At 49.2% G+C, this 12,215-nt stretch overlaps 1 protein-coding gene across 9 annotated transcripts in view; it reads right to left on the bottom strand.

Moving 5' to 3' along the window:
* Positions 1 to 12,215, bottom strand: part of CELF2 (CUGBP Elav-like family member 2) — a 309,038-nt gene that overhangs the window by 56,368 nt on the left and 240,455 nt on the right. For all 9 annotated transcript variants that reach the window (XM_068987614.1, XM_068987615.1, XM_068987616.1 and 6 more), the window contains one exon: positions 8,264 to 8,312. In XM_068987614.1, the coding sequence (XP_068843715.1) occupies positions 8,264 to 8,312 (49 nt within the window). The remainder of the gene's footprint in view (positions 1 to 8,263; positions 8,313 to 12,215) is intronic.

The raw sequence follows: 12,215 nt of genomic DNA, 5'->3' as shown, positions 1-12,215 counted from the left end.
GGCCAACTACAGCAGCACTTCGGAAAGTCCTAGCTTAAGGGATCCTTTTTTATCTGTATTATAATCTTGTCATTGCTATTTAATTGGCTTTCATTCCTGTTTCTCTTACTCTTTCCCTGGACAGTAAGTATCTCATTATCCTCTAACTGGCAAGAGTGTATTTGAGACTTGCCAGGGCCAATTGCTTCAGGTACCGAAGTCAGACTCCGTGGTCTGTGTCTTCCAGGAGCTGGAACGGACGATCTGTTGATGTAACGGAGAAAGACTGGTTTCCTCTGAAGCAACGCCATCCAGGAGAGCTCGGCAAGAAAGGGGGAGTCTGGTCTGTGACGTCCACCCCAGTAGCTAAAGCCGCCTGAGGCCACTGAGCACTCTGAAAGCTGGCCACTGTGCGTGAGAAGGTGAATTCTTCCTGTGACATAATTTTCACTAATTTAAAAGCTGCATGTGACTGCTACATTGGACAGGGTGGCACTCAGGGGCTAAGAGCTTGCAGTCACAGAATCCCAGGCTGGAAGCAACAGCCTTGAAAGATGTGTTGTGTGACTCTAAAGAGACGCCCGAGGTCCAGCAGGGGGAAGGGTCCAGCCAGGGGTCCTTCCACAAGCCGGTAGCCTGACCTGGACCAGGATCCAGTCCCCTCTCCAGCCGGGGGTTCTGCTCCCTCCACTGTGTTTCTGGCAAGTCCAGAGAAGGCAGATGAGGCCAGGAGAGGAGGCCAGTGCTGTGAGCTGGGGACCCTGGTCCTCACTCCAGTGCTGCCCAGTAGGTGATGGGTGACCTTGGGGGCTAAGCAGACCTCTCTGGACCTTAGTCTTATCATCCATGGAATGAAGGTTTCCATTCTTTTCCTTTTCTTTCCTCTCTCTCTCTCTCTCAAGTGATGGAGAGAAGGCAACCTGGTTGTATGGTTCGCCTACCATGAAATTAAAAGACACTTACTCCTTGGAAGGAAAGTTATGACCAACCTAGACAGCATATTCAAAAGCAGAGACATTACTTTGCCAACAAAGGTCTGTCTAGTCAAGGCTATGGTTTTTCCAGTGGTCATGTATGGATGTGAGAGTTGGACTATAAAGAAAGCTGAGCGCCGAAGAATTGATGCTTTTGAACTATGGTGTTGGAGAAGACTCTTGAGAGTCCCTTGGACTGCAAGGAGATCCAACCAGTCCAACCTAAAGGAGATCAGTCCTGGGTTTTCATTGGAAGGACTGATGTTGAAGCTGAAACTCCAATACTTTGGCCACCTGATGCAAAGAGCTGACTCATTGGAAAAGACCCTGATGCTGGGAAAGATTGAGGGCAGGAGAAGGGGACGACAGAGGATGAGACGGTTGGATGGCATCACCGACTCGACGGACATGGGTTGGGTGGACTCTGGGAGTTGGTGATGGACAGGGAGGCCTGGTGTGCTGCAGTTCATGGGGTCACAAAGAGTCGGACACCGCTGAGTGACTAAACAGAACAGAATTGAACAGAACTGAAGCACTTGGGTTTGGAGGCTCGTGGACTTCAGAATCCCTTTCTACTAGCCCCTCTCTCCATACCAGTCGCAGCTCCCAAGACAATGCAGAGAAAAAAGGGTTCCAAGGAATTTAGGCTGAAAACCACAATTCCACAATCCCTGTGAACTATGAACTGTGCTCCAGAGATTGAGAAAGGCTTGACATTAGATGTGGAATTGAAGCTGGACTTTAAGAAGTATTGGCAGGGTCTGGAAGGACTGGTAGTGGGCTGGGGGCATCACATATTAATCAGACAAGGCGCAGAGTTAGGGTAGAACAAGGACGGTCCTTGGGGTGTGCAGAGGCAGGCAGCCTTACTGGAGAATCATATGTATGAGTTTCTGCTTCACCAGCAGAGAGGGGCTCAGTGTGGAAGGAAGGTCACCAGTGGTCCAGGGCCCTTGACCCTGTTGAGACTTGTCGAAAGCAATGGGCATCACAGGCTCTGATTCCTGGGCAGAGGCCGTGGAGAATCCCAGTTACTTTGTGCAGATGAAGATTTTTTAATTTAAGAAAACTTTTTTCCTCCTGTCAGAGTAAGTGGACTCCCAGTCATCTAGTAGGAGCTGGTAAAGTACAGTTAAGTTGAAGGTTGGGTTGGCCCAAGGATCCAAGCATTTCTAGAAGCATCAGATACCAGAGAGGATGGTTTCTTGCCAATGGGAGCTTCTGAGCTCCAGTGTGAGGGCCCCAAGAGTATGAGGACCCCGACAGTATGAGGCATTCCTGTGAACCAGAAGGGGAAGACGGGACTGATGGAAATGGGACCAAGGAGGGAGGGAAACTTAGGGAAGGAGGGGAACTGTCCCGACCCCTTCCCACCCTCATCTCTGGGACTCCCACCCTCAAGAAGCTATGGCTGATATCTTGATGAGTACAAAGCTAATTTCTGTTGTATTTCTTCTTATCCAGAAGAATCCAGTTTTGGTTCTTTCAAACAAAAGCGAGGGATAAAGTCCCAGTTGGTCCTTGGTTTCCCTGGTAAACCTATAATTACAGTCTTTAACCAAAACAGGTCTCAGGGTTTGAGCTTTGCGGGGGTGGGAGAATGCTAGAGCCACCTAAACGTGCAGCTCCTGAGGAAGCTAAAACATGATTTCTTCCTATAAGAACGTTAAAAAAAAAAAGGAAACCACTTAAGAAATCCTGACTTCCTAGGCTCAATGGAGGGGTAAACTCTGACAAGGAGAGGGAGGAAACATCACTGTCACTTTTTCCAGTAACAAGTATTAGCTTAAAAGAAAATCTACACCATCCACATGCTACTGAAAGTGCTAACTTCCTTCCCTGTGTGTGGATGTGTGTGTAACATATGTGTGTGGACATGCCCGTGTGCATGCATGTGAGTGGACACGTGTGGGGACATGTGTGGGAACGTGCATGTATGCATGTGTGAGTGGACATATGTGCTTGGCCACGTGTGCATGCATTGTGAGTGGACATGTGTGTATGCATGTGTGAGTGGACATGTGTGTGGACACGTGTGGACGCATTGTGAGTGGACATGTGTGTATGCATGCGTGAGTGGAAATGTGTGTGCACGTGTGTATGCATGTGTGAGTGGACATGTGCGTGTATGTGGTGCCACGTGTGTGCATGTATATAGGAACCTGAATGGCAGCAATCTCTTGAGCCAAAGCTGCTCTGTCGTTTTAACAGTTGGACCTTGTTTACTGTAGTGGCAAAATGGGAATAACTACAAACACTGAGCTTTCCTCTCCTTGAGTTCTCCTGGATCTTCCAGTGAAAATTTATTCCTGAAATTTATTCCTCAGATTCCCATTCTAAGGATCGCCGAACAGTTCCGTCAACATGTTAAATAAACATAATCATCCTGAATTCACTTAACTTTTTCATCAACGTTAGATCCATTTTCTGCTGGGCCTTGCCTAAGTACTCCCAAGCAGTTACGTAGCTCACTAATTTTCTTTCCATCCACAAGAATGCCAGGTGCTTAAATAAACCTACCACATCCATAATGTTCTGCTAAGTGCTTTAGGGAAACTAAAAAAAAAAAAGATAACGTCTTTTCCCTCTGGAGGAAAAGTCCATCTTCCTTTAGGATAACCAATGAATGAATGAGGGGAAATGCTTCATACACCAGGGGCTATACAGTCGGGGTGGCCACAAATGCCGGCAGTGGATTCACAGCAGCGATCACTGCCAGCTCCCCTTCCACAGGGTAAATAAGAAGGGTTAATATTACAGGTACCTGGGGACTTTTTAAGTTCATGGACTAGAAACTTAATTTTTAATGCGCCCCCACCCCCAACTGTAAGTCTGTGCTAATACCCTGGTGTACAACCTGTCAAAGTCACACCTGTATTCAGGGAGGCCTGAATTCATTAACAACTTTCCAATGTGTTGCTGCTAACATACGGCATTTAATTACGGCCTCTGAATGGCAGAGTCTACTTTGAATTTCAAAATGATTTCTTCCTTTTCCAGTGCATCAGCAAGTGACTGCAGGGGGACACCCAGATCCCCATCTCTACAGGCTTCACCCTCCCTGGACAGACAGCGACCCCTCATACTGGCTCTTGTGAGCCTGGAACTGGATGGCCGGTCACTGGAGGTTTCAGAGGCCTTGAGGAAAGAGATGGGGGCTTTTAAGTGGCATTTCTGGATGTGAGGCTCTTGGGACCCTTGACAGGCCGTGAGGCTGGAAGTTAAAGCAGAATGAACCTGAACATTCTGTCCACAGAGTCAAAAAATAATCCTTGAAGCTAGGAGCATGACCTCATAAGTACACACGGCTCCAGCCCCTGGGACCCCAAGTCCAGAACCAAAGGCGACCACCACGACTTCCTCATCACCCTCTGCTGGACTGACTTCAGACCTAGTAACTGCCTTTAACCGATGGAGGATTAAAAGCTGGAAACAGGCCCTCTGATGGGAGAGAGAACGAAGAAGAGTGTGTGTGTGTGAGTGTGGCTGGTCCCTGCAATAATCCACGCCTCCTCAAACGCTCTTCCTATACTGCCCACTCAACTAGGTGCAAGCGAAAAACAGCCACAAAAGGTGGGTGCTGTTGAGACCCGGGCATATGTTCAGTGTGTTCTTCTCAAAGTCCCTGATGTTTTATTCCTGGTCCAGAGTAGGACCTTTTTATTGGATGCCTGGTGCAGTAGAAGCGCAAGAACATGAAGTATTGATGAAATGCTGGGAGTCTGCATAAATGTGCTGGAGGCTACAGCTGATGCCGGAGCCACTGGAAGCGCAGGTTCCAGGAAGGCTGGAGATCTCGCAGGTTTGTTCCAGAAAACATTCAAGTACAAGGAACACATACGAGAGCAGACTCACATTTCTCGGTGGGGGGCTTCCCTGATGGCTCAGTGGTAAAGAACCTGCCTGCAATGCAGGAGACCTAGGTGTGATCCCTGGGTCGGGAAGATCCCTGGACAATGAAAGGTCAACCCACTCCAGTATTCTTGCCTGGGAAATCCCATGGACAGAGGAGCCTGGCAGGCTACAGTCCATGGGGTCATAAAGAGTCGGACATGACTTAGTAACTGAACAACAAACCACGTTTCTGGGCCCAGCACAGAGGTTCCCTCTGTCAGAATCCCTGAGTGGACAAAAGCTTAAAGGAGTGATTGCTTTTCTGGAGTTCATTTGTACATCACTAATGAATCTGTGATGAATCTTGCTCAGCAAATATGAAGTTGGAGAAATCTGAACACACTGATAATGAAGAGAGTAACTGTCTCACTATGATGAGTCCTTTGTGCCATCCATAAATGTCAGCAAACTCAGAAAAAAAAGTGCAATTAGAGCTCATTATACTTCTTTCACAGCCACAGGAGCTATTTTGAGCATCTGAGCCCAAGAAATCTTGATGCTCTCTGAGCTGCAGAAACTATGAAAAAGTGAAAAGTTAAAGTAAAAGTCTCTCAGTCGTGTCTGACTCTGTGACCCCATGGACTGTAGCCCGCCAGGCTCCTCTGTCTATGGAATTCTCCAGGCAAGAGCACTGGAGTGGGTAGCCATTCCCTTCTGCAGGGGATCTTTCTAACTCAGGAACTGAACTGGGGTCTCCGGCATTGCAGGCGGATTCTTTACCAGCTGAACTACCAGGGAAGCCTCTCAGAAACTATGCTTACCTGTCAAAAATGCCATGTGACATCAGAAAAGGCCTGCAGCGTATATCCCTGGCTTTGGGACATAATACCTTTCTCCTTCTTCCACTCAGGTCCAAGGAGAACCCTGAAGTCTGCTCATGACTATGCAAGGCGGGAGCCTCCGTGAAAAAGAGCTCTTTAAAAGTCACCTTCGGTCCCGTTATACTATTTGACTTTTTGTTTCTTAAATGAAAATTCAGAAAATGAAGTTCAATCTGCAAGCCAAGGGACCAATAGCCCAGAAAGAAGGTTTGTGGGTTTTCCTTTGTGTGTTCAGATCTAAGCTTTGGTAGGAAGAGCCCAAGGCTGGAAGGGCCAGCCTCTGGTCTCAGGAGGCACCAGAGAAGCTGCCTCTGAGAGCTAGAGTTATGTCCTCAGCAGAGCCGAGTGGATGCTCGCCTCGCACCAGGTGTGACCTTAAGTTCTGCAGATGTCAGCTGTGGGATGACACTGTCAGGCGGGCCTTACGGGCAGAGCACAGACTAGAAGACCACAGCCCCTCTTACAGCTGGAGACTTGGAGGCTGGGTGAGGTTAGAGGAACTTGCCCAAGGTCACAGCCAACAAGTGCATGGTCAGGGGTCAAGTCCGGGCTCCTCGAAAGAGGGTGCTTCTTGAGAGCTGGCATTTTTGGGTATTTGCTCATCTTAGTAAAACAGTGCCCAGTCCTGCTTGGCTTCTGAGACTGTGCAAAATGGGGTGTGGCCCTGGCAGTTGCACCCTGTTGCTGTGGTTCCAGACCCCAAGCAGACCCCACCCTCAGTGTCCAGAGGACCGTCACGGTTTGTACCTGCCCAGCAGGCAATGCAGAAGAAACCTTCTCTTGGTTCAACTCTTCAGGTATTTTAAGTCACACATTTCCAACTCGGTTCTCTGTCAGGTTTATCACGATGGCCTAAGGCTCAAATGAAGCCTCTTCTGCAGACTTTGATCCCATGACTGGTGTCCTGACAGTTTGGAGGATTATGGAGCCAAAGGACAGGGAGCATCTCCTGGTGGCTGGACACGCCAGCATGACCTTCGCTGATTCATCCCACAAATACCAGCTCCATCCTTCCCCTCTCCCAGGAGGAAGAGAACGGACTGCAGGAATGCCCACCTGGAGCATGTGGGCTCAGGGAGCCCGCCTTCTGCCTGGGCAGATGCCCTGGGTGCAGGACCCTAAGGGCCAGGGAAGAATGGGGGTGGAGATGCCAAGCAACACTTTATACAAGCGCTCAGTCACTTACAGCACTATCCCAAATATCCAGGAAAAAAGCTCAGCTCTGAGAGGCAGTTACCTTTATTTCTATTCTATGAATGAGATTAAAGTCCAGTCTCTCCGTTACTGTCAGATACTGAAACCAGTGACAATGGACATGAGTTCCAGGAGGGAAGGGACAGTGTCTTTTGCATCCTTTTCTGCTTTTAAAAATTCACTGCTGCAGCCCCAGCCCCTGGCAACCTGCCCGGCAGAGTGAGTAACTGACGAAGAATTGTCAAACAAAGGATGAAGCAAGTGGACTAAGACCCCACAACAAAGCAGTGGCGGGTTTTAGACCCTCTGACACCCAACACCACGACTGTGATAAAGAACTGTAGGAAAAAGGGAATCAGACCCAAAGAGAAGGGTGCGGCTGGTTAGGATGGTGGTGAAGCACCAATGTTTACTCCCCGACAGGCGAATCAAGTGCCAGCAGCCTCCCCATATGAAAGGGAACTTCTTTCAAAACTTTCCAGTTGATGTGGCCAGAAAATGGGATGCGCTACCATCAGCAAAAACACACCTCGTGGAGAGGCAGAGCCTCATCATAATTTACACACGCGGATATGCGGATCTCCGAGTGCGTGCCTTCTGCCCCATGACTAATTAATGAGGTGCAGAGCTGCCTGGAGGCCGGAAGCCATGCTGATTGTGTCAGTCTTGTGGGATGGGGGTGCTGGGCTCCAGGAAGGCAGGAGATTCCTCTAACACACATTCAGTCAATCCCAAGAACAAAATGGGGAGAGACGGTCTGCACAAATGGAAGCAGAAACTCCAGAGAGAAACGTGCCCATCAACCCTCCGGTGTCATGGAGAGGCAAGTCCATTATTCCACGGACCTCATCAAATGCATACATAATTTTTTTTTTTGCACTTAAGTGTGTGTTTATTAACCAGCAGACTGAATTCTGAATGAATATAGATGCAAATGCATGGATACAACCTAGAGAAAAGTGCAATCAGACACTCTCAAAGCCAGAGGACCAAAGGAAAGGAGGGAAAAAAAGACAGCCCAAGTCCTGGTGGGCGAGGCCCTCCTCACCTGGCTTCTCTGCCTGGTGTCATCCCTCCCTCTTGGGCGCCTGTGCCACTGTCAGAGGAGGTAGACAAGAGCCAAAGGCCACAGGGTCACCATACTGATCACGTCCCAAACAGAGGGACACGGAAAACTGCTACTTGTAGCATCTTCACAGGTCTTTACAGCAGATACAGGAGGGAGGGGACTGAAGTTCATGTTTCTCCAGAGGTGCCCACCCCAACAGAAGCTCCTGGAGCACAGCTCTCCTCCTTCCCCAGAGAAACAGCCAGCTCCTCCCCGCACCCCCTCCCTCCACCAGCCTCACTTCTGTGCTTAAGAAAACAGACATTAATAGGAGACAATTGGTCACCACCTACCGTTTGATTTTTCACTATCTGCAGGTTTCATCTGAATGGGATGATGCATCTAAAAATAGAAAAGTGAGAAGGTAAGGAAGATTGAACAACAGTTCAACAGTCTCAGAAACCCCATGCTGTTCAGCAAGACTACAGATACCTTTAAAAGGGCATTTAAATAATAACGAGACCTCTCTCAGTTAACAGAAACTATTATATACTAAATGCAAGCATGTGTTTGACGTTCAGCAACAGGATGCTTTTAAGTCCCAGGGCTCTGTGACATGGTATCTTAACACGTGAGCTTTGCAGTCAGGCTCAAGTTCAAAACCTGGTTCTACCACTCAGTGTGGTTTCTGCCTGGATCTGACAGGTGATTCTGGCTCTGCTGTTCATTACAGCGGCGTGACCTTGGGCAAGCATCTTCTCTGAGCCTTAGTCGCCTCATCTGTAAGATTGAGGTGACATCTATACAGTAGTGGTGGAGAGAATCATCAGAGAAGATGCATGTGATGTGCTTAACAAATGAGGCATAGGAAAAAACAGCTATCATTATTTTGTATTATTACAAACGGTCCATTTTCCTCCTGGTCATTCTATATCTGCTGCATGGCTGTTTCTTGGGTTTTGGAGTTCTGAGTAATTTGCAGGTTGACCCATTGATTGATTTAGGTGTCATCATCTAATTTTTATTAAACATGAAGTATGAGACAGGAATGCAAAGGCAGTGAAAGAATGGACAGAAGGTGAGAGGGAGGGAGTAAAGGATGAGGGAGGGGCTGACAATCTCATTTAGTGCGCACGTAGGTGGAGAAAGCACCTGAGACAACGTGGGACCAAGATCCTGCATCTTGGAGGAACAAGACGCTCCATGCTCTTTAAATGATGCCAATCACACTCCTGTGCGTGATCTGCAGAGTTGACTCCAAGCACAGAAAGCTGCCACCGTTTCCAATTAAAATAAATTCCTCAAATGACTTTCACAGGCTCTCTCGCTTCATATTTCATCCTACCCCAAGGACTGTCGACGCCACGGGGTAGATGGAATCAGTGGCTGTGCAAATGCTTTTATTATAATGGGTCCCATTCTGTCTGAACCTTTAATTTCCCCAGTGGACTTCCCTCACTTGCCAGCCACAGCTCTGGGTTTTATCTAATTTAAATGAAAGGGGAATGCTACTTGGCTCTGGCACCGAAATGATGGGAAGTGATTATCGGGCGGTTGAGACCACGTGCACCTAATGCCTGCCAGGGTCTTCCAAACACTAGAGGAAGAGGACGAGAGAGCAATACCGGGGGACGAGAGGCTAAATAATTCAGAGCTGCTTCGTTTACGCTCCAAGGCAAGATGCTCTTACGCACAGAACACAGGCCTTGAGGTGTGGGGTCTACCTGTATTCCCACTCCGCTCATTAATACGTTCAATTTGTAGAGAAGAGACCAGCATGAGAGTGGAATGCTTAGGGGTCAGTAAGCAGACTTGTCTTTTCAGAAAAGGGGCTGTGGGAGTCCAGGGGAGCAGGCACTTCACTCTGCCTGGTGAGGGCCGTGGGGGTGCTGTGGCAAAGGGCCCATCTGCTTTGAGTCCTAAAGGCTGGCGGACTTGCCAGCAGAGGCGGGGCAGCCGGTGGACTGTCCCACACACAGACACGGTGGTGAGGAGGCGCCCGGCCCTCCTGGAGGCAGAGCACAGTGTGAGTATCTGTGTCAGTGGGGGGGGGGAAGGCACATGAGAAGGGGTGCCGGGGCAGCTGGTGTCCAGGCTGCTGACCATCTCACAGGCTAAGGCCTTGCAATTTCACCTAAAAGTCAGCGATCAGGTATGGAATGTTTAAGCAGCAAAGCCATGAGATCCTATTTGCTTTCTTGAAAAGCCACCTTTGGCTGCAGCGTTGGAGGGTGGAGACTCAGGAGGCGAGGGGAGCAGTTCAGAAGCGACTGACTACGAACAGCCCCCAGGAGCTGGTGAAGGCCTGAACCTCAGAGGAAACTGGCTGGTGGTGGCAGAAGCCCAGGCCTGGACAGCTGGACATGCAGCGGGGGCCCGGGCTGTTCACCTCACCTCTGTGTCCTGCATATAACGCCGTGCCCTACAAGTAACTGCCTCAGCAGGGAAAACACGAGAAAGCTGGCTGGGGAGGCGGTGGGCAGAGACTGAGGGGCACAGGTCAGGACGCCCTGCACTTGGTGTGAAGCTGGAAACATGGGTCTCGACTGTCAGGACGGCTCTAGGAGCGGGCTGATGCCACAGGTGTGGCTGAAACTGTCCAGAGAAGGAAGTGAGAGAAGGGAGATGACAGCCAAGGGCAGCACCAAAGGGACAGCAGGAAGAGGAGTCTTCAGAGGCAGAGCAGGGGCCAGCCCAGAGAAGCAGGAACAGAACTGCGTGCCCCACAGGCACCACCCAGGGAGAGTTTCAAGAACAAGGTGGTGGTCAGAGCGAGTGCTGTCAGATGCTGCGATCCACGTGCCCCATGGTCCTTCTGCATCTGGCAATACAGATTTTTAATTGATCAAAAGAGCTTCTGTGGGGGAGTGGGGGCCAGAATGCCAACTTGCACGTGGTGGGAGGGTAACAGGAAGGTAATGGTTGATATGACAGATGCAGACAATCACTTCGAGATTTGTTCTAGGAGGCGGCAGGGAGGAAGACAGGAAGCTTGGTGGCTGATGAGGGTGGAGTCTTTCCAGACAGGGAACACTTGTACAGGTCAATGAGCTGAGAAGACTCAGATGAACTTCACAGGTTAAAAGAACAGGAGAGATAAGAGTACCAACATTACATACAGGACACAAAAATTCAATGAATAGGACTCTTGCCTTCAAGACCCTGCCACCCAACATGGTGACTGACATGCACGTAAACAAAGGAGAAAGCTGGTGATGAGAATCAGAAAAGCAGTACAGAGAGAGTGCTGTGAGCCCTCAGATCCATCAGCGACGTGCACAGAGGGCAGGATGAGGAAATCTGGGAGCTGCAAGGACAGACTCATTTGACTAAAGCTGCCAAGGGCCCTGGGAATCATCTAGGCCAGTACTCTCAATATCTGAAGGAACAAGGGACTCCACGAAGGACACACAGCTGGGATCAGAAATCAGAGTTCCCTACTCTTCAACCAGGGCGAATTCCCACAAACCGCTTGGCTCCCCCCACAAATGCCCACCGTGGTGTCTGGACTCCTGAGCCTACGAGGAGAAGCTGCCGGAGCCAGAGAGACGCTCACTTGGAGGCGCCAGCAGTGCCCCTTGGGGAGAAGCAGTCTTCCTCTGCCTTCCCACCACACTTCACCAACAGAACTCCACCATGGGTACTGTGCGAAGACTTGACTCTGGGTTTTCCTGCTGTTGCTGATAACTGACCCTGATTCTGATCTAAGACTAACCAGAAGGCTCAGGAATGGACCACCGGTAGCAATGAAACAGCTGGGGCCACTATAGCCTTGAATTGAGTTTCTCTGAACTTGAACTCCTGGATCCAGAGAGGAGGAGAAGAGATCTCCTTATGGAGATCTGGATTGTGAGACCAACGTGATTCTAAACGGGTGGTCACCCTACTCCAGGGATATTCTGAAACCAACTGTGATAAAACATAAAGCGCCTTGACCTTCTTGGAGAGAGGTGTTCAATCAGGACAGTATTAGGAATGGCTCATTATCACGAACAGTTCATTTGAGTTTCAAATTCCTGATCAGGTACAGGATGTAAATGTCAAGGAAGAAAAAAAAAAAGGTTTGGAGGAGTCATCCTCGTAATGTTATGTCACTTCCTCACAGTCTTATGATTCCAAGAACTTTGGGAGAACTTGTTGAGTGGGGTAGGGAAGTTCCTGCAAAGGAGGGGGCATTCCAGTTTAAAGTTTCAATATAATATAATATTATAATATAGGGAGATTCCTCCCCTGTAACAGGAAATGGTGTCAAAGATTCACCTCAGCAGGGTGCCAAGACAACTCACACATTCACTTCATTCCGCT

This window comes from Capricornis sumatraensis, chromosome 15 (assembly GCF_032405125.1).
Source record: "Capricornis sumatraensis isolate serow.1 chromosome 15, serow.2, whole genome shotgun sequence".
In the NCBI taxonomy this organism is placed as follows: Eukaryota; Metazoa; Chordata; class Mammalia; order Artiodactyla; family Bovidae; genus Capricornis; species Capricornis sumatraensis.
This window is presented reverse-complemented; position numbering and strand designations above follow the sequence as displayed.